At 43.2% G+C, this 21,376-nt stretch overlaps 3 protein-coding genes across 4 annotated transcripts; 1 reads left to right on the plus strand and 2 right to left on the minus strand.

Annotated features, from left to right (window-relative positions):
* The first annotated feature begins 1,396 nt into the window (after positions 1-1,396).
* On the plus strand, positions 1,397-2,680 carry LOC127766066 (auxin-responsive protein IAA12). Its single transcript, XM_052291091.1, has 3 exons — positions 1,397-1,729; positions 1,832-2,221; positions 2,331-2,680. Exons 1-3 carry the CDS (start codon positions 1,527-1,529, stop codon positions 2,416-2,418), a joined length of 681 nt encoding a protein of 226 aa, XP_052147051.1. The 5' UTR covers positions 1,397-1,526; the 3' UTR covers positions 2,419-2,680.
* An 807-nt stretch (positions 2,681-3,487) lies between these two features.
* LOC127768945 (protein OSB2, chloroplastic-like) lies at positions 3,488-8,280 on the minus strand. 2 transcript variants are annotated; one of them, XR_008016640.1, is made up of 6 exons: positions 7,887-8,280; positions 7,042-7,180; positions 6,877-6,958; positions 6,060-6,211; positions 3,696-4,653; positions 3,488-3,627 (listed from the first exon to the last, which is right to left on the minus strand). XR_008016640.1 is itself a non-coding variant. In XM_052294614.1 (5 exons), the coding sequence occupies exons 1-5, from the start codon at positions 8,237-8,239 to the stop codon at positions 4,444-4,446; spliced, it is 936 nt and encodes a 311-aa protein (XP_052150574.1). In that variant the 5' UTR covers positions 8,240-8,280; the 3' UTR covers positions 3,488-4,443. The 2 variants fall into 2 exon arrangements, 1 of the variants encoding a protein (XP_052150574.1); XM_052294614.1 differs by having other exon boundaries at positions 3,488-4,653.
* A 610-nt stretch (positions 8,281-8,890) lies between these two features.
* On the minus strand, positions 8,891-16,783 carry LOC127767741 (CBL-interacting protein kinase 7). The gene is made up of 3 exons (XM_052293178.1): positions 15,413-16,783; positions 10,669-10,852; positions 8,891-9,241 (listed from the first exon to the last, which is right to left on the minus strand). Exons 1-3 carry the CDS (start codon positions 16,717-16,719, stop codon positions 9,098-9,100), a joined length of 1,635 nt encoding a protein of 544 aa, XP_052149138.1. The 5' UTR covers positions 16,720-16,783; the 3' UTR covers positions 8,891-9,097.
* Between the last annotated feature and the right edge of the window lie 4,593 nt (positions 16,784-21,376).

Below are 21,376 nucleotides of genomic sequence, written 5' to 3' on the forward strand. Positions count from 1 at the left end.
TATAACAACAACTTTTTCTCCCATTGCACCACTTATATTTGTTTGTAAGTGAACTAGCCTGCATCGATTGCGGAGTGTTATAAACCACATAGAAAACCCGCATGTATGGAGTTTATTAAAAATTTCAGCAAAGCCTCCATTGTCATTTTGAAATATCTTGTTTGTAGATCATAGGGAGGCTTTGTTAATTAAAATTGTTAATAACCTTTTTTTGGCTTAATTAGTAGTTTTTCATGTGGTTTTGTGGCACCTTATGTATATATGTGGATACCTACAATATTAAAAAAAAAGCTTAAAGTGATGGATATTTATGACACAAAATAGCTCGAGCTCGAAGTTTCAGAACAAAATTCCCTCCCGCGAACCACTTACATACCCTCCATAGTCCATTCTCTGGGATATCCTCCTTGCTAAATTTTGCCAATATCTGCAAGTCCAAAGTTTCTGAAAGAATTCGACATTGTATTGCGGAATTTTGTCGGCACTGAGTTTTGCACTATTTTTCCGATAGGTTTGAAACCCTAGACACAGAACAAAATATAGATGGATCCACTGTTCGATTGAGTCAAGTGTAATACACTCAAGAATGAAATGAAAAGAAGAGGTAGGGTGCACCAGAAATCAAGCAACGGGCCGGCAATATACGTGCCCACACAATCCACTCATGATTATATCTATCTATCTATATGTATGTGTAGCTCCATTATTCCATATGATCAATAGGGCCGAAAGGGAACAGCACCGAATGTGCAAGAGATGCTCCCCCATTACCCTAATCATCATTCATTCATGTATAGCTCATCCTACTAATCATTTCACACTAGTTTTCTTTCTTTCTCCTACATGCCTGATCACTATGTCTCTGTATCAACAATTTTCCGGGTTACCGGATCTATCTATGACGGGGTGTGGTATTTCGACTAATTCGATTGATTGAACACAAAAATTCCACATTACTAATTTATTAAAGCCAATTCCATGGGACGTAATAATTTAAATAAAATACTCCACACCCTTATAACCAAGCCGGATAAAGTTAATTTTTTAAAAAAAGAAAAAGAAAACAGTGTAAATAGCCGATAACCCGTTAATATTGGCATGTGGCCATCGAGACCCGGAAAAGCGCGTAACGCGAGATCCTACTACAGCCTAGCATAGGGCTTGGGCCGTGGTGGGTGGGCCCCACACTAAGAAAAAACACATGGGCTGCCACCGGATCCGACGGCCCCGGTGCGGCGTGGCCCGGCGACCGGGGGACCCGCGTCGCCGCCGCCCGGGCCCCACCTGTCTCCGCCCCACCCGGCATCCTGCCCACCCCGACCTCCATCCATGGCGTTCTCTCTCTCTCTCTCCCCCCTAGCTATAAAACTTGCACTCCTCCAAACCCTACCCCCTCATCTCATCACAGCCAACGCATCGTCTTCCTTCTTCGTCGTCGATAGATCGGCTCTCGAGCTCACAACCACATCGATCGTCTCCGGCAAGCCGACGTACGTACGACTAGCTAGCTAGAGAGGAAGCGAGAAATGGAAGCCGCCGTGGGGTACGCCGCCGACAGCCTCATCAAGGCCACCGAGCTCAGGCTGGGCCTGCCTGGGACAGCCGACGACCTGCCCTCCACGCCCAGGGGCAAGAAGCGCGCCGCCGCGGCGGAGGACAACAACGCCAACGCCGCCGCCGCCGACGACGACGAGCACGACGCCGTCGAGGCCGCGCCGCCGGTAGCCAAGTGAGTAGCTAGCTTTTCCAGAGATCATCTTTGACTTTTACGATGAAGCTAGCTAGGGTTCTGAGTTCTGACATGGCGACTGCCTCCTCCTCCTCCCTGCAGGGCTCAAGTGGTCGGGTGGCCGCCGGTGAGGTCGTACAGGAAGAGCTGCTTCCAGCAACAGTCAGCGGCGGCGAGCAAGAGCAAGGCCGCCGTGAGCAGCTGCAACAACAAAGACGAGCCCATCACCAAGAACGCGGCGCCGGCGCCGGCAGCCTCCTCGGCGGCGGCGGCCAACGGCGGGTCGCTGGTGAAGGTGAGCATGGACGGGGCGCCGTACCTGAGGAAGATCGACCTGAGGATGTACAAGGGCTACAGGGAGCTCCGCGAGGCCCTGGAGGCCATGTTCGTCTGCTTCTCCGGCGCCGCCGACGGCGCCAACCCGTCGGAGTTCGCCATCACCTACCAGGACAAGGACGGCGACCTCATGCTCGTCGGCGACGTCCCTTTCGAGTAAGTTCTTCACAAACTTTTCATCTCAACAAATCTCTTAATTAATTAGTAATTTGCTTATATATATATTTGCAGTCAAACTGATTAAATTTGCTGTTTGATTTTGCAGCATGTTCACCAGCACATGCAAGAAGTTGAGGATCATGAAGAGATCTGAAGCCACAGGGCTAGGATCACCAAGGCAAATGAAGATCTAATCTAAGAGCGACAAGAGATCGATCGATGCATTCCATCAACTTTTCATTTCTTTTTATTTTTTTTCCTCCCAAGCCAAAAAGGAGATGAGCTTGGGGGCATCAAAGCAAACACATGGATGTGCTTCTGCTTTGTTTCCATCTTTAAAAACTAGTAGGTTTTAATTTTATGATTTTAGCAGCACAAAGGAGATGTGGAGATTTGGGTTCAACTCTCCATGTGTATGTACAAACGAAACAGTTATTATATATTGATTGTTGGTTACTACTACTATACTACTTCAAATCATTTCAACAAGAGGCCGGGAAAGATGAACTGGTTCTCGTTCCCTTGCCCTTGATTATTGTGTCTCCTAATTGTGGATTTTACTATCGCTTCAATGCTTTTGTACTATACATATCGGTTGTTATTAAGATTTGTGTACTATATTGTGGTTGATATGATTCACCGTTTATGAGTCCAAATAATTAAACTGATCATACAAAGGGAAAACGGGAAAAGAAAATTGCAACCGGAAGCTAAGCTTCGTAAGACTCAAGACATGCAGCTTAAATTAATTTCCTTTTTGTTTCCTTGCTTCACTTGTGTTAATTGAGAAGACACATATGTTTCACTTTGTATACGTAGCACACATGGACGATTAACTTTGCAATCAACTTCTTGCAATTGCATCTGAATCTTTGAGCTCAGTTTGTTAGAACAAATTGACTTGAACTAAAAAAGCCTTAACTAAGCAAATGATTAACTTTACTACGACGTTTCCAAAGAACAAAACTACTTAAGTACTACATATACCATGTGCTACAAGATTAGTTAAAGTTTAGTCATGCCTGATGATCACTGGATCCAATACCAATTCTGACCTAGACCAGTAAAGTCAGAGGGGGCAAAGAAATGGGGATAATTGATAGCTTAATTAGATGGGTCATCAAGACCGGTCAAGAAACTAAGCACAGCCCATGCAGAGCACTCAAGCCCCCTGTATTTCTGTTTGTCAACACATGCAATGGTCGAACTATGGGCGGACAGCATACATGTGGTGCACATGCATATGAGGGAGAGATCAAAAGCTGTATACAGAAGCATCCATCCATTGGCACCATATATATGAATATATATGATATGCATTATCAAATCACTCAATCAGTCAGTCAACTGATTGTTCATCAAGTCTTTTAATCCACACAACAAATTGATGACAAGTCATTTTCCTACAGGAAAATATAAATCAATGCATGCAAGGAAAAAGAAATTGAAGGTAGTACTATGCAATGCTAACCTCTTTCTTCAGCTCTGCCTTCCAGGATGCTGCTCCGGTGGTTTGGTTGCTGGAGCTCTTGGAACGGCAGCTCCATGTGCTGGTGGACATTAAACAAAAATGTTGTGTCCCTCTCCAGAGATTTTTTTTTTCTTTCCTCCTGTGAGATTTCAGATTTGATGTCAGGTTCCAACTAGAAGGGTATCAAAAGCGGTAGAGATGTATATCTCGATGGTTCAGCGTATGCCTTAGCAGTCAGATATACAATACACACGACAGCGCAGCAAGATATGGATATGCCATACGGATAAAAACAAGCAGGATCGTGTATCTGTTGTACCTGGATATGTGGTTTCATCTTAGGGAAGCATAAGAGCACTCGGGCAATGTGAAACAAAAGAGAGCTCATAGTTTTTTACAGGTCACAACTCATGGCAGATATGATGATGATTGCATTGTTGCACCATCTAAGCCAATGAGCATGCCAATGTAATTAAGTCACTTGTCAGTTGAGGCTCAGCTGATGCAAACACACCAAATGATGTACACCGTTTCTCAGGCAAATTTAAGGGAAGGCCATCCGATTCTTTACTACATCTGCATTTGTCATTACTACTGACTACAACAGATGGCCGCACGCCTCTATGGTAAACTTCACGAGTCTACCTATGTACAACAAAATTGAAGGAGCGCAGGTGCACTATCGCAGTAGTACATTTTCTATCTAATACATAGTGCTATGATAAATCGGTGAATGGGAGGTTTCCTTTCACATATGGGCTTCAGTGTCGGTGTCAGGTGTCATGAAGTCATCAGCATACATAAAGGCAACTGGTTTCCTATCATTGCCTTGAAGAGAACCCATTCTCGAGTCCAGAATTGCCAACTGGGAGATAACCCAATTTGGATTGTTCCTCCCATCAACCCACAATGCTTCACCGGTGTGTTTGTGCTTGAAGTCTGGATACCTCAGGTTCTTCTGTTCATACATGCACACCAATCAGTGAAAATGTAGCATAAGAGGGACATTGTAGCCATAAATAGTACGTATTCATTATTAAAACAAATCTCCAGAACATCTTGAAAAAGACATGTATTGAACCTGAATTATTGACCAAACAAATAAATGCACAAATAAGAACTGCAACCAACTTCCATGATAAAGCTTTGTGGAAGAAAGAGGGCATGGGATTTCACAACCTGATACAGCATGGTAACCCTTTTGCAAGTTATCGCGAGAAATGCAAGAAAAGTAGCTTCATTTGGAGATTCTCCAGTAATAAATCAAACAAAGTAGTCCCTATTACTCCCATGGCAATATTTCATAAATCATAAATGGAGAGTGAAAAGGCAAAAGAGGGAGTATAATTCCTGGACAGATATTTAGTGCAAAACAATAGTTGACTGTAAGAATGAATTCAAATTGGTCAGTCAATCTGGAAAGCAAAATTAAAAAGAGTTTAAAATAGTACTGAGGTCAGACCACCATACAGATATCAAAATTAAATTCAATAAAAAAATTAGGAGAAACACAAACAGCTAAATTCTGACAAACTAAATAAAGGAAAAACTAAGGATTGACAATTCACAGCAAACTCCTTTTGTTTCTCCTAATACAAAAATTTTTTACTTCACAATTCACTATAGATTATCCATCTACTTATTTTAGAATTTCTTTGTTCCACTAGTGCCCTGACCAAAAGTGGTTGGCATGGTTGCACTGAGGCATCTAGCTATTAATTAGTCTGCACTAGTTGTGCCACACAACTAAAAATACTTTCTTTGGAGGGAATAACAAAGAATACTTTGAAACTTATTCTGATGCAACAAGAGCATGTTCAGTTTTATGGTTTGAAGCAAACCCATGTATATGACAAGCAGGTTTTTCAAGTAACCTACAGCATATATGCTGGCTTGATGGAAAACCAGATAAATATTTCATTTATACTGAACTTGTTTATAAATTCAGGATTGGGTGGTTTCTACAATTTTACAAGACACTGGAAATAACCCCAAAAAACAATTGCATGACTCAAATAACAATATAGCCACATCGCTATGCTGACTATGTTGCAACTTCCTTTTTTTTTTATCCTTCATGATTACATTTGAGTATTTGACACCTTCAATGTTTCTGTTTTACAATGTTCAGCCAAACTCCATGAACCATTAATACTTCATATAGTAGTATTTTAATTATCTGAGAAGTTTTGGACTATTAGAAGTGCTCTCAAATCTTTGCAGCAGTACTTAGTAGGATATGACCCTCCCAAAAGGAGGTAGATGGTTTACCCAAGAACAGAAGCCATTAGTCCGTTTATCATGTAATATATATTACAAGATAATGCATTTGAATGTCTAAATGAACAATAAGAAGAAAGTTACCTTATTTGTCCTGTTATCCCACCAGTCAAGAGGATTAGCAAAGAAGGCTTGCCACAACTGTTCAGTTGAACGGGAGGATGAGTCAACATGGTCCCTACTTTTACCCTCACTCGAGCCAGAGGTAGAACCAACATAATCTCCATGCTTTCCACCTTAGTTATACAGAAAAGAGTTAACTTCTCTTCTATATTTCTTAAATCACTAAAGTATTAAACAGCTACATAGCAGCCAAATAAGTGAAGTAACTTGTATTTGAAGAACTTACATACAGAAAAGTAAGTAAGTTAACTTGTATTTTCCACCATACATTTTGTTCTGAGTTTCAGAAACCCAGTATAAGCAAGAGCTCCACTCAATCCCATCTTTAATGAAAAAAGTTGTAGAAAATTCCATATTAATTGACCATGTATCACACATTAGACCACACAGACAACCCACAATGCAATTATTCTCCATTAGGGTTGTGTGAGAACTAATGCTTATATGTGGGTTTTCTGAAACTTCCGCACAAAATATTTGGGAAAGGAAGTTTTATGCTATGCATTGGCAGAAATTCAGAATGCAACAAACCTTTCATTATTTTCAAGAGTATTCAAAGACTGAACTAAGGCCTGCAATGTTCTGTGCTATTTCTTTACTTTTAGGGAAAACAGATAACATTAATTGAAATATTATTTGTTTACATATGTGATAGTATGGCCTTCTGGAACTGGTATTCTTCAACTAGTTCACTACTCCATCACAAGAATTTGAAACCCGCCGTTTTATAATACACATGATAGTATCAAAGATGTTACAGGCTACATAACATCCATACCTAAGGTATCCAGGCCTGCCTCTGGCTCATATAACTGCACTTGCTGAAAGGACTCAATGAAATTGAACTGTTGAACCACAACCTGTGAAACATATGGTTCTTCTTATAAAAGCATGGAAAGGAATCAAAATAACTCAAAGAAAGAAATATTACCAGAGATTATACCTTATAATAAACCTGTCGTTTCTCAGGGCCCTCATCAACAGTGTCCGACACAAGGCGTCCAGAAACAAATATTCGGTCACCCTTCTTCACATGCTCAGAAGCCACAACCGCTAGGTCATCCCAAAATGCTAGAGTCACCCTAAAGCATCACTACAATCATTAAGCACTCGGAAACAATTTATAGTAATAATGAAACTTGTAATAAAACCACAAATATTTAAGGTGTATGACTCTGAAACGACTGCTAAAGAACTAGTCTTACATAGCACGAAGGAGGTACAGCTCCAAACCTCCAACTCATGCTTAGTTGGCTAATTATTTTCAAGAGGCCACAACTCATTTGTTGACCAATGTGTTTCAAAATCTTGTGACGTTATTTACTCCTATATCCTTTAGACAGCTAACCAAACAGACAGAAAACCAATGCTAAATGGGACATCTATCTTAAACCTTTGCTGCTGCTCAAATAGAGTGCTCTTTTCAATAACTCAATTTCAATTATTCAAGTCATTGTAGATAACAATTTAGTTCAATTAATTCTTAGTAAAATTTCACCAAACGTGCAGCTAGCAACCATACACAGACTCTTGCACATTGTATAACAACCACCTATTTATAATGCAAAAAATCAAACCCCATTTAATTATGGAGAGTTGGGCAAAACAGATACAAAATCTTCCTCTTCTGCATATATCGCCAGAATGCCGAGTTCATTGGCCACATGCTACACTGGCGCACACGGCCGAACACGTTGCCGGCATCCAATCCAACGACAGAGAAACTGAAAAAACGAGACGCATAGATGGAACCGAGGCGAGCGCTACGGCAAATCACGGGGCGATTACCATGTGGTCTCGGTGGCCGACTTCCAGATGGCGAGGCGCCCCCGCGCGACGGAGCCGCCGCTGGGCAGCTGCCGCAGCTCCACCTCGGTGCCCACCGTCCCGATGAGCCGAACGGAGTTGCAGAGCTCCCTGCTCCACGGGATCTCCGTCGGCCGCGGCGTCGTCGTCGTCGACGACGTCGACGCCGCCGCCGCCGCCGCCTCGCGGTACCCCGCGGAGCAGCGGAGGTGGCCGCCCCGCGGAAGGGGCAGCGGGAAGCGGAGGCGGGGGCGGCGGCCGCCGGAGCTTGGCTGGCTCAGGGTAGGGTTTAGGGTTTTGTGTGGCCCGACGGCGGCGGCGGCGAGGAGAACCATGGCTAGATTTTTCGGGCGTTTGGATTTCTCCCTCTTTCACCCACTGGCCTGGGAGAGTGAAGCGGATATAGCACGTGAGTTTATTTTCCAAGCTGCGGTGACTGACAATGTGGGGCCCACGTAAATGGCACTTTCACAAATTCGTTCACCTGAATTCAGAGCTCCTCCAAACTGCTCGACTTGTATTGGATTTTGAACAAAATTTACCGAAATTCGTCATTTCGTTGAGGCTTGCATTTCAATAATAAAAAAAACAGTAAAAAAAAATCCGAGCTCATGCTCTTGTTTCCCCTTTTCTGCGCATTTTTTTCTTATCCCTTTCTTCTTAGTACATTCCAAACTAAGGAACTGTTTGTTTCAGCTTAAAAGGTTTTAAATTTTAAGGTTTGGTTTTTAGGAATAACTCTATGTACATTTTTCCTTGTCCTGAGAGCAATCTTGGAAAACGAGATAAGCACAAAAGTGGCAAAACAAACCCCATAAATTAGTCAATAAAAATCAAATTCTAAAATTCAAAATCAGCTGAGGATTATAGTCGACAGGTTAGCCAAGAAGGCACTTAAATTTGCACAAAAGAAAGAAACCCACCTGAACTTATGTTAATCAATAATAGCTCATCCTTCTGTAATGTGAGTTAGTGCATAGAGGTCATACCAAACTGATGTACACAATTATCCTCATAAATAATAATGGTATTTTCACATAAAGTTCTTCTTTTTCCCGGGTACAAATAACATCGCTACATCACCTGCAAGATCGTCATCAAAAAGAGAGGGAGAAATGTGCCGCTACTCAAAGGAACACACCATCCATACAATTGTACATACACAATTCTAACTCGCCATTCTCCACTGGCCCTCATGTACTCTCCTTGCTACTGGACGCCTCGAGCTCCTTCTTCTCCTCGCCGCCGTCGCTAACCGCCGTCTCGGTTGGAGGCGGGGGCTGGTTGCCACCATCATCAGACTCTTTCTTCAGCTCCGTTTCGAACTCCTTGGCTGCCTGAGTGAATTTGTGTAAATGGGTCAGTGAACCAGTTACAAACCGGAAATAGCATAATCTGCTTACAAAAGGGTAGTATCACACCGTAACTTGATAAAGTACTGCACAACAGAGTACAACACTGGAAGCCCTTGGAGCATGAAAAGTAGCTTGAGCTATTGGCAAGTGATAATGCGGCTTAATAGTCTATTAGTCTTAGACAGGTACTTAACAAATTATATCAACCTAACAGTAGAAATCTGGAACTGTGGATAACTCTCAACACTAGTGATTTTTTATATCTAAGGATGATCAGAGATGTTCTAATTGTTCAAGTGGTAAAGTTCACCAAATGCTCCCTGAATGCAGCCTTACATGTTTCATCTATAATTCACATTGCATTTCTGATGACATTGCAAAAATGCAAAAAGAAATCTAAACATGTAGACAGAACTGGTCAAGTGAACATGTAGGCTACTCGGAATTAGTTATGTTCTTTCGCTACTTCACCAGACACAAGTGGTTTACATCAGAGGGATCCAGACAGAGGGGTAGCTGATCAGATAATGGAGAACCCAAATGATCAAATGTCAAGCAATTTGATTAGGACCAACATAAAAATAGCGTTAAAGCATGCTCCTACTGATTGCTATGCTTTTGATTGACTGTTCTATTGTATTGTCAAGGATTCAACAAGGAAACAATTCAGTACTATAATCATCTTAAATGCTGTAGCAGGTCCTAAATTTGCTACATCAAGGTATGCCCAATTTCAACAACCAAAATAAACTGTATTTCAAAATCATTAAATCCATGATCATCTATTTCTAAACAACTGTGTCAATGAAACAGCTAAAACAAATGCACAATAATATGTTACTGGAGCTCTAAACAATTGTGTAACAATGAAACACAAACTTATCTTGTAGAACCCACATTTCCAACTCAAAGCCTACAAAAGGTAGCACATAACATAATTTCATATTCTTCATTCATAAACCCATGTATTTCCCTGAGCCAAATGCCACCTTTTGTGCTGTCACAACATTGGACAATCCACAAACTTCTGACACAAGGAAAAAGTGGCACAAAAACAAACCTACAAATCCCAGATTAGCTTCAAAATATACAAAAATGTACTCACAAATCTTTGAGCTAGCGTGATATTCTTCCTATAGACGAAAACACGTAGTGCACTGAAAAGTGACCTGAACGGCTAAACCTCGCGTATGGGCATATTCAAATGGCAGAGTAGTGATGTTCTCTAATCACAAGAATCGTTTCAAATCATCAGAATTGTATCCATTGTTCTCGTTTCTAACATTGCAAATTAGCGCTAACAGAAATTTCGCTCGGAGTAACCTTGAGACCTTATCGTGTCAAGCAATAGGGGAGCAATTAATTGGTAAATTCATATATCTCTAAGCATTAAATCAGCGATTGCTTACCTGCTGGAAGCTCTTGACGGTCTTGCCGATGCTGCGGCCGATCTCGGGCAGCTGCTTGGGGCCGAACACCAGCGCGGCGACGCCCGCGATGACGACCAGCTCCGGGACGCCGAGCCCGAACAGGCACTTGCACCCCATCGCGCCTCCCCCACGCGACCCCGCCCCCGACCCCGCCCTCGTCCGCGCGGCCACCGCCACGGCGAGCCCCCCCGCCCCTCCCGCGACGAAGGAGGACGCCCTCGAGGACATCCCGGCCGCCGCGACGCGTGCCCGGCCCGCCGCCGCCGCCCTCCCCGCAGCCGCACACGGAGGCCGCGCGAGGGTGGAGGAGGAGGAGGAGGACGGGTAGGTCGCGACCGGAGCCATCCCCATGGCGGTGGCGGCGAGCTTAGCTTAGCTTAGCTGCGGAGGCGGAGAAGGGGATTGCGGCGAAGCAGCGGCCGCGGGCGGATATTTTCGACGGGATAGGCTTAGCGTCGTTTTATGCCACGTGTCACTGTCATCTCTCACGCTCGGCGACGCGACGCGGGCTGCCCCGTTTGGTCCAGATGGGCTGTTGCCGTTAACTGCGAGGACGACGCATATGGGTCCCGGCCCGTACAGATTTAGGCCTAAATGGGCTCTTGTTGTTGGATTTTTTTTTTCATTTTTATTTTTTTTAATATTTACAGAAATAGACCCTGCAGCCCTCCCCGAGAGCGGCAGGGTGACGTGTGTGAGCCGGCACTGGAGGGCGCTGAGCAGGTGCATGCGGCGAAAATTGCATTTCACCCACTTGCTGCCTGTGCAGAGGGCGTCAAGGGCACGGCACCGTGTGCCACGTCACCTTTCCGTCCTCCACTTAGGCGGCAGAGTCTATTTTTTAAATATTTTCGTCGATATAATTTTTCTGTAAATATTTAAAAAAATTAAAAAAGAAAAAAATCCTTGTTGTTGGACAGGTGTGGCCTAGCTAGTATTTGCGCTATTTGTGAAGTGCTTTGGAATTTTGGGGGGCTTCTATGGCCTTGTTTGGGAGAGCTTTAGATTCTGAGAAGCAGCTGTTTGGTAGCCAGCTTCTGAGAATCTGGAAAAGCTCTGAAATACAGTTTCTCCAGCTTCTGGCTTCTTAGTTCATTTTTCAGAATTTATAACTACAGATTCTTAGAAGCAGTGGACTGTTTGGGGCAGCTTCTAGCAAAAGCAGCTTTTGGGAAAAGCTGAAGCTGAGACAAGCTCCCCCTATTACTTTCTAGCTTCTCCATCTAATCCAAACGGACCAGTTTCTTGTACAATCTGAAAAAGCTGGCTTGCAAAAATTAGAAGCTAGGATTTTCAGCTTTTCTCAGCTTCCCGAGATTGTGAGGTTAGAAAGAATCTTTGCTAATGTTAGCAGTACAAATTATTCCCTTGTATTGTTACTTCATGGACGAAATGCTTTGTGATTGATTCCCCAATCTAGAAAAGAAAGAAAAATAAGGGCTTCTTTGAGACGTAAGAATTAGTAGTTCGAATCTTGTACAGTTCATGTAAAATTTCTCCATTCCAAGGAGTTAAAGTGTACTAAAAAAACCAGCGCAACTCTAAACGTAATGTTGACAAGTCCACCCATGATTTATCGAGTAATCTGATACTGTTAGCTTATAGCAATGTATATTTTGTGCTCGACACATCCTCTACAGTCTACAGTACTGCATTTGCATTAGGTGTCATCCCATTCAATGTGTGCTTGCTTTCAGACTTGGGATACCAAAACCTCTGCAAATGTTCATCTGTGATTGTGACCACCCCTGTTCTTGCATATTATTATGGATCACTCACTGCTCACCAGGGTTGAATCGAATCTTCACTAAGGTGCACGTCCGGAAGCAAATGGACAAAGAGATTCCGGAGTAATAGGGGTGTTCGATATTCTTCTTCCTCTTCATTCATGGTGTTGTTGGACTTTGACACTCCAAAGAAGGTGATACCACTAACTTGATAAGTATCGGTGACTTATCCGGGCAGGGCTCCTGTAGCTAGTATGACACAAAGATGTGCCAGGAATAATATTTCTCCTCATCAAATCATTCCCTCGTGCTTAATTATGGGCTTATCTCCTTTCTACAGAGCTTATCATCATCATTAGAGTTCCTTCTTTTCTCTTCTATCTAACTGATTAAAGTCTCCATTCTTCAACACTTACATTAAATTGTTTGAACTTATTGTAACCTCTCATTAAAAGTGGTAGGAGATAATTAAGCACTACTGAAAGTAGTGGATACAGAATTTCTTTCAAAAAGTTAAAATGAAAGTGAGGAGCACATTAATATAAGTCCGATACAAAAATAACAATCTTATGTGTGTGCTCTCTTTTGCAATATCTGTCGGTTCAAATTTAAAACATCCGATCATAAGAAACCAAACACAAATGTTTGCCTTCTTTTTCCTGCACACATGCATGTTGTTCCGTTTTTTCCTGCTGCTTCTTTTTTCTTCCCTTCTGACGGCCTAACCGGAAAATTCAGTCAAATACCTGCTCATTTTCATCACTTTACAGGTCAGTTTAATGAGGTTAGCATAGGAAGCTTGTAGCTAACAGCTAGCTCATGGTTTAGACAAATAATTTAGCTGAGATAGACTGCCCATACAAGTTACTTGCTTGTTTTGTCACCAAGCTGCTGGACTGTTCCTGAATTTCCCTGATCGATGTGTTCATGTATGCATGTCAATATCACTACTAGCTTTTTCTTCCCTGGATTTTTACCCCATTAATTAGCCCTAGTCTCCATCTATCCCTGTGTATCTAGCTAGCTACTAGTAGAGAGTAGATACTCCATTGGATGTGCCGATATTTTAACGATTATAAGCAAAACTTTCATATGTTTTCTGAAGTTTTGTCAAGTTCATTTGACTTGGTGCTTCGATGACAATTCTATCAAGCATTTTGATAAGAAATTGAAAGAAGCTGCTACATTGAAAATATGGTCAGCTGCCAGTCACTGTTAAAGACCAAATTTGCTGGCATCATATCTTCCTTCCAATTGATCAATCCAAGAGTTGCGATGAACCATTCTATGAACCATCTGAATCGGTTGGCACAGTTTCTTCTCCATTTCCGTTTCTCATTTGCATTTTCTTCCACTTTGAAGAGGAGGCAATCACTTATCGGAATCGATTGCTTCTCTTATTGATCGCGACTTCCACTTTACCAAGATGTTACTCGTCGGCCTGTCGATCTGTCCACCAACCTAATTGGTGGTGTCATGGAACATTAGAAACAGCAACCATGTAACTTTCCCTAACTTTAGCTTAATTAATTAGATGGCATATTCTTTCAGGAAAGCATAGGCATATACAGATATAGGTACGTACACTACTACCACCTTAGTTGTTGGGTGGATGAAAATGATTCTGTCCATGGACAATGATTTAGTGCCCACTAATGGACAGGCACAAAAGAACTAAAAATTGGAAACTAGCTAATATAATACAGAAAATAAAATATTATGGCAGAAATTAACATCGGTGAAACAGGAACTTAATTTAAGTCCTTGTGTTCACTTTGCAAGCCTAGAGAAGCAAATTAAACACTTGATTATGGTATTAATATATAGTAATACTCATCTATATATATATATATATATATATATATATATATATATATATATATATATATATATATATATATATATATATATATATATATGCATGGTGAATTATTAGCTCTATAAATAGCTCTCTAATAACCAATTAAATAAGGAACAAGCAGAGTCACTCTCAATATTGGAGAGAACTGTGTCTAGGTGGGATTCCGTGGTAACAGTTGCAATTGGATGATTTTTCTTCAGGTTCAGTAGCTATCAGGGAAAAAGAATGACAGTGCATGCAGAATGCAGAATGGAGAGATCTGTTTGAGTTGGACACTGTTTTGTGCAGCATTCACTTAAAGTTAATGACCTTTGTGTGCTTATAGGAAACAGCATGCGCTAGGCTATCAGGAAAACTGTGGTTTACTAACAGTATAGCCTTTTAAGTCCTACGTATTGCTGTTTTATACAGCCTACCTTTGTACTTCTGGTACCACAAATAATTTATAGGTAGAACTTTTATGTATAAGTTCTGCTAATGCTGAAAAACAAATTGTAATGAGAAAAAAAACCCCTCAAAATCAACTCTAAGATTAACTTTCAAAAATCAAATTTCCTCCGCGATTGATAAGGCAACAAGCAAACGATGTGAGGGAATAACCTCTATAGTAATTATTATCACCTTCTGAACACTTGAAAAGTATAAAAACCTAAATGACCATTTTGATTTAGGCCAGTAGGGATGGGTCGATCCGTGTGTACGTACCATTGACAACAATCTTGTTGAGCTAAGTGAACTTATTAAATAAATAAATACATAAGACCAATCAGTAAAAGTAAAATTTAGTTGAACTAAAACTAGAATTGTCGAGAATCGAATACCATGGTTCAATAAAATTAAATTTAGTTGAATTAGAATGAGTTAATAATCGAGAGTACCATGGTTCATGCATGGGCAACTCGTGTTCATCACTAAGGCCAATATATGAAGTATTAACACTAACTTCAAGCTTTCACAAATGATCTAGATCCATTCCTACCAACAATTTAGTCACAAAACATCGTAATTAGATTGAACTAACAATCTATAATCTTTGACACAACAATGCCACAGAATCCTACTAATATACATCATCATACATGTGACAAAGTCCATGTCCTACAAAAGAATCCCTTCCTTGTCTTTCTTCCCTCCATCGCAGCCATGCCATGCCATCACCACGTCGTCGCCGAGCTCCGCCCTGAGCTCCTCCCACCCGAACTCCTCGGCGCCGCCGTCGCCGTCGCCGTCGTCGCCTCCCTCCAGCCTCAGCTCGACGAGCATCATCGACGGCGACACCTCCGACATCTCCATGGACATGGCGACGAGGCCCGAGAGGCCGCCCAGGGGCAGGCGTTCGACGCCCTTCTTGCCCACCATGAAGTAGCCGAGCTTGGCGCCCGCCTGGCCGAGCCGCTCCACCGTCCGCTCCGGCGACGCCGTCGTCACGAACCGCTTCTCCCGGCGGCGCTTGCTCTCGCCGAACAGCCCGGACAGGTCGAGCCCCGGCGACATGGATATGATGTCGAACGCGTTCAGTGGCGGCGGCGCCTGGAACGCCAGCTCCCGCTCCGGCTGGCCGCCGAGGAGGCTGCCGAGCTGCGAGTCGAGGCTGAGCGAGCGCTTGAACCACGGGTGGGTGGCGAGCTCGGCGACGGCGAGGCGGGTGGCCGGGTTCGGGTCGAGGAGGCGCGACACGAGGCGGCGCGCCGGCTGCGACACCCACCGCGGGAGCGCGTACTCGCGGCGGTGCGCCTTCCGGCACATGTCGGCGATGTTGGAGTCGTCGAACGGCAGGTGGCCGGCGAGGAGGACGAAGAGGATGACGCCGCAGGACCACGCGTCGGCCTTGGCGCCGTCGTAGGCCTTGCGGCGGAGCACCTCGGGCGCCGCGAACGCCGGGGTGCCGCACGCGGTGTGCAGGCGCCCGTCGTCGCGGAGCGAGTCCGGGAGCGCGGCGAGGCCGAAGTCGGAGACCTTGAGGTTGCCGTGTGCGTCGAGGAGCACGTTCTGCGGCTTGACGTCGCGGTGGGACACGCCCCGCGCGTGGCAGTAGATGAGCGCGGACACCAGCTGGAGGAACACCCGCCGCGCGGCGTGCTCGGGGAGGCGGCGCGACGGCAGCGAGGCGAGCCTGGAGAGGAGGTCGCCGCCGGGGGCGAGCTCCATGACGAGGTACACCTTGGAGCGCGTGGCGAGCACCTCGTGGAGGCGGAGGACGTTGGGGTGGCGGAGGCGGCGCATGGCGGCGACCTCGCGGAGGACGCGGGTGGCCATGCCGGCGCCGGCGGCGGCGAGGTCGGGCTTGTCGAGCACCTTGACGGCGACGGGGTCGGCGCCGGGGGCGAGGGAGCGGGCGTGGTAGACCTTGGCGAAGGTGCCGCGGCCGAGGAGGCGGCCGAGCTCGTACTTGCCGAGGAGCGGAGCGCCCTTCTTGGCCGCCTTGCTCTTGGTGGCGGCCATGGCGGGCGCGCGACACCAACAACAAGGCAACACAAAGAAGAGGGCGGCAGCAGCAGCAGCTGGTTACTATGGTGGTGTTGGTTGTATGGTCTGGGTATATAAGGGGGAAGCCGGCCGGGCTGAGTTTGTAATGCTGTTTGGTAAACGTTTTTTAATGCTTATGCATCACTCTTCCAGTGGTTTTACCAATTGCAATTGGTTTTCTGTCCTCTCCTTTTGGATTATATAGTTATTACACTTTCCATCTCAATTATGGACATGATATTCAAATAGACAGATTATTGGGCAGTACGAATTTAGACATATTAAGTACTAGGAGTGTTATATTTTATTATTAGAAATATAAAATATGGATGAGATATACATACTCAATTCATCAAGCCCTATATATTTTACATTTAGAACAAGATCCGAATAAACCTTTAAAAGTTTGACCATAACTTTTGTAGTAAAATAAGTTTATAAAATCTAATAATTAAGTTTACGATAGTATGACTATACTTTTCAAGACCAATCTACACATAACTTCTTCTTAATTTTTAACTAAGCATTTCAAAAACTATTAATATAATTAAAATTATAAATATTTAACTAAATTTTATTCGATAGCAAACATTAAATATTTATGATAAGAGAAAAAAATAATTAAAGTCAAGTAAATTGTTGAATACTCCCACCGTTTCAAAATGTTTGACACCATTGACTTTTTAGTACATGTTTGACCATTCGTCTTATTCAAAAAATTTAAGCAATTATTTATTCTTTTCATATCATTTGATTCATTATTAAATATACTTTCATGTACACATATAGTTTTACAAATTTCACAAATTTTTTTAAATAAGACGAACGGTCAAACATGTGCTAAAAAGTCAACGGTGTCAAATATTTTGAAACGGAGGGAGTAACAGTTACACAATGAGTGTATAGTATACCATCTTCCTTAGATACAACCTCTTAACTAAAATCTAACCTAGGGCCAGTTTGGTTTAGTGCCATACCAAAATCTTGGTAGTGCCAAAGTTTAGGTAACTTTTGGTACTACCAAATTTGGATGGCCAAAACTTTTACTATCTAAGAGATGTGTTGTTAAAATTTGGCACCAATCCAAACAACGAAAAATACTATTAAAAATTGCCAATAAATTGGTAGGGCACAATTTGGAACCAAACCAAACTAGCCCCTAGTTTTCTTCTTGCAATTTCAAGCACAATCATAAATCATACTTATACATCTTTCCCCGTATTAACTCTAAACACGAGCATGTTACTATGCGTATTCTTGTGAAAATCCCTCGTCTTTTGGTCTACGGCTAATAAGCCCTTAAAAAATAAAGAAAGTACAATAGGAATAATTTATAAATAAACTTTTGTATCTATGATGAATATATCTCAAAATTAACTATTTCAAATTTTGGATACCGTTGATAAATGAATGAACATGAGAGGTGAACTGCCAAAAATACAACCCACTGATTGTGTTTCATTAATATCCCGATATTTATTCAATTTAGGTCTTTAATTTTAGTTCTGCTTGCACGAACTAGCAGACATGCATTTCGTTGATAATTAGGAGAACACCATTTCTTACACATGCTCAAAATACCAGGAATAATTCTTTTGATCATACAACACATTGACTTATTTCTTGAATAATGATGTATCACTGAATTAATTAATTAATTAAACTAGTTTCTAAATAAAATAAATGAACTAAAGCCTCTTTGGCCCTTGATATTTTGGAGGGACAATGAGACAGGGCAACAAATTATAAGCGGCAGCTAGCAGCAAGTAGTAGTCCAGTAGTGGAGTATGGTTGGATGCATGGTTATGCTGGATCCCAGGTGTACGCGGAGAGCGGGAAAGGGAGGAAGGAACGGGAGGGGGCGTGCAAAAATATCAGGAGGAGATAGCTAAGGTGCAGCTAAGCTAGCGACCCAACGCAACTTCCTTTCCCTCCCTTTGGTCGCGAAAGCGAATCGAAAGCAATGCTCCGATCGATCGATGAATCTACCGCCGTGGCCGTGGGAAAGGAGAATGGATGAGTGTATGGCGCGGCTGGCTCCAGCCTCCTCCGATCCTATGCAGCTATTAGCCGGTGGCGCCATCAATATATATATATATATCTCAGATATGTCAATGGATCATTCGTCTCGTTTCATTTTCAGATGCATGTGTTGTGTGCACGGCCACGGTGCGCGCGCGTTCGATCGTGTTCCCGTCCCCGCCGGCAACAGGAACCTTACCGATTGGAGCGCGTACGGTACACGGGGTGGGATACTTTGCTACCTCAGCTGGACTGCATCTGTGAATTAATTAAGCTAGCCCCGCCGACCTGGGAATTATGACATTGGCCTATACTAGCTTGTTCTTCTCTACAGCCGGCTTACACCACTTTATTGTATCAGTTACTTAGAGCAGGTACAATAGTAGACTATTAGGACACCCACAATGGTTATCTATAAACTCTCTACAAGAGATCCATGTCAGCATATTTTCCTATTTGGAAGAGATTAAATGAAGAGAGAGAGCAAAGCTATCTACTAACATGGAGATAGTCTATAGAGAAAAATAAGGCAATGGATTAGAGAGCTATAGATACCCATGTAGACATACCATTGAAGTGGTTTACTATTAATCTAGTCTATTGCTGAAATGTACATGTTTTATAGATAGCACCTTACTTTACCATTGTGGGTGCTCTTAGCCAGCTACAAACATATTTTAATGAGATAAAAGATAAGAGAGAAGAGCAGCAGACTACAGATGTATAGTCAGCTGCAGCACGGACTCCAAGACGCAATGTGTGTATGACAGGTGGGACCATATACTAATAGTATAGTAAGCAACTATTGTATGAATTGGCTATTAGATTGGCTATAAATAAATTGGAGCTAGTAATTGTCTATACCATTAACCTTGCTCTTAGAGCAAGATTAATAATACAGCCAGACTATAAGGTTTTCTCTCAGCCCACCTATATATATATATATATATATATATATATATATATATATATATATATATATATATATATATATATATATATATATATATATATATATATATATAACAGTTTAGCTAATTACAATTAATACGTAGTCCACTTGTGTTTCTCTCGTAGAGTTTTTTTGGTTCTTGTGTCTAAGCCGGCTATAAGTTTACAGTCCGCTTCTTCTCTCTCTCCTCTCTTCTTTCCTCCACCTCAGTATTTTGTCGTCCTACTTGCTCTTAGTAACTAAGAGTGCTACAACTAACTCTGTCTGTGTCACGCCCCGAACTAGCCCCGAGCGGAACTAGCCCGTGACGCTCCAAATTAACCTGTTAATCAATACCAGTCCCAGGAAACAGTGCTGGTATCACAGGAAGACAGAATATCACAGCAACAGAGGTCTCTTTATTATAGAGTAGGAGTACAGTCATGTTGGGCTGCGGACGGATCCCGAGCTCACAACTTCATTACAAAAGGGAAGCGGAAGCCAAGACTTGGACCAAACATCACAGGCGTGACTTGGGAACTAGGCCGAAACCCTAAAACTCATCGTAGCCGACTTGCTCCTGGAAGAACTCCTCGTCAGCGGGATCCGCTTCATCCTCTTCAGCAACTGGGGGGGGGGAGGTTTATTTATATAGAGCAAGGGTGAGTACAGGAGTACTCAGTAAGCCAGGGGAAACAAGTGTTTAATGCAGGCTTCAACGGGAAGGCTGTTGATTTTGCAATTGACTTTATTTAAACTCTTTTCTGAAACAACTAAGTGAGTGCTTCTCAAACGACACGGATGAGACAGTGCGTCTCGTCCGGTCGGAGTATGTGCAATGTATCAGTCTTTTGAATTGATCAAGATTGGCACCCGACCAACAGCTTTCAAACGGCCACCCGGGCCTGCTGATCCCATCAGCCGCAGATTTTCCAAACATCGAACCCAAACCACATCAGCAGATTTCACAAGCAGTAGTCAAACAAAACTACGCTAGGAATCACCTCACATCCGCCCATGACCGTGGGCACGGCTGTTCGAACAGTTTAATAACCTCTGCAGAGGGGGTACACTTTACCCACACGACATTACTAACCCGGATCATCCAGCCCGTGCAGAACGGCCACGACTAGAGACCTTAAGGCTTTCATGACAAGGCATTTCCAAAGCCGACACAGGTTCACCATATGCCAACGAGAGGGGTCCCAGACCAACACCAGATTAGGTCCCAGACCAACTGTGCCAGGAAACCCGGGGGTTCTCCCCGACACCACCCCGTTGAATCCACATGTCTCTTGGCATCATGGCTCCCCCGATTAGCTAGTTACTCAGCCAGGGGTGTCCCATTCCACCCATGTGGTCGCACTTGTCTTATGTTCGGATGAAATTCCGAGGAAACGGTCTTTAAGTGCAAGAGCAGGAAACCGTACACCCGGTACGTTCCCCGGTCCGCGATTTTGGAAATTCATTTAGTTTGCAAGCACCGACCCAGGTGTCGGGTTTTCCAAGTCTTTTGTAAAACCCAAGTTTTACCCAAGATGTTTCTCAGATTTTAAGTTTGAAGGCGACCGTCGATACTCGTACAGAGTGCACGATTACCGAGGTGCAACTAGGTGGTTACAAGGGAACACGGTATAACAATTAACAATGGAAGGATTAGATGCAACAAGTTAGGTAGGC

The sequence above is a fragment of the Oryza glaberrima genome, chromosome 3 (assembly GCF_000147395.1).
Source record: "Oryza glaberrima chromosome 3, OglaRS2, whole genome shotgun sequence".
Lineage (NCBI taxonomy): Eukaryota > Viridiplantae > Streptophyta > Magnoliopsida > Poales > Poaceae > Oryza > Oryza glaberrima.

Coding starts and splice junctions, on each gene's coding strand:
- LOC127768945 (XM_052294614.1), bottom strand. CDS start 8,239: ATGGTTCTCCTCGCCGCCGCCGCCGTCGGGCCACACAAAACCCTAAAC. Junction 7,181..7,886: donor TCGGCCACCGAGACCACATG/GTAATCGCCCCG, acceptor GTGATGCTTTAG/GGTGACTCTAGCATTTTGGG. Junction 6,959..7,041: donor AACGACAGGTTTATTATAAG/GTATAATCTCTG, acceptor TATGTTTCACAG/GTTGTGGTTCAACAGTTCAA.
- LOC127767741 (XM_052293178.1), bottom strand. CDS start 16,719: ATGGCCGCCACCAAGAGCAAGGCGGCCAAGAAGGGCGCTCCGCTCCTC. Junction 10,853..15,412: donor ATGGCATGGCATGGCTGCGA/TGGAGGGAAGAA, acceptor GGCGGTGGCCGC/GCGGACGAGGGCGGGGTCGG. Junction 9,242..10,668: donor CCGTCAAGAGCTTCCAGCAG/GTAAGCAATCGC, acceptor AAATTCACTCAG/GCAGCCAAGGAGTTCGAAAC.
- LOC127766066 (XM_052291091.1), top strand. CDS start 1,527: ATGGAAGCCGCCGTGGGGTACGCCGCCGACAGCCTCATCAAGGCCACC. Junction 1,730..1,831: donor GCCGCGCCGCCGGTAGCCAA/GTGAGTAGCTAG, acceptor TCCTCCCTGCAG/GGCTCAAGTGGTCGGGTGGC. Junction 2,222..2,330: donor GTCGGCGACGTCCCTTTCGA/GTAAGTTCTTCA, acceptor TTGATTTTGCAG/CATGTTCACCAGCACATGCA.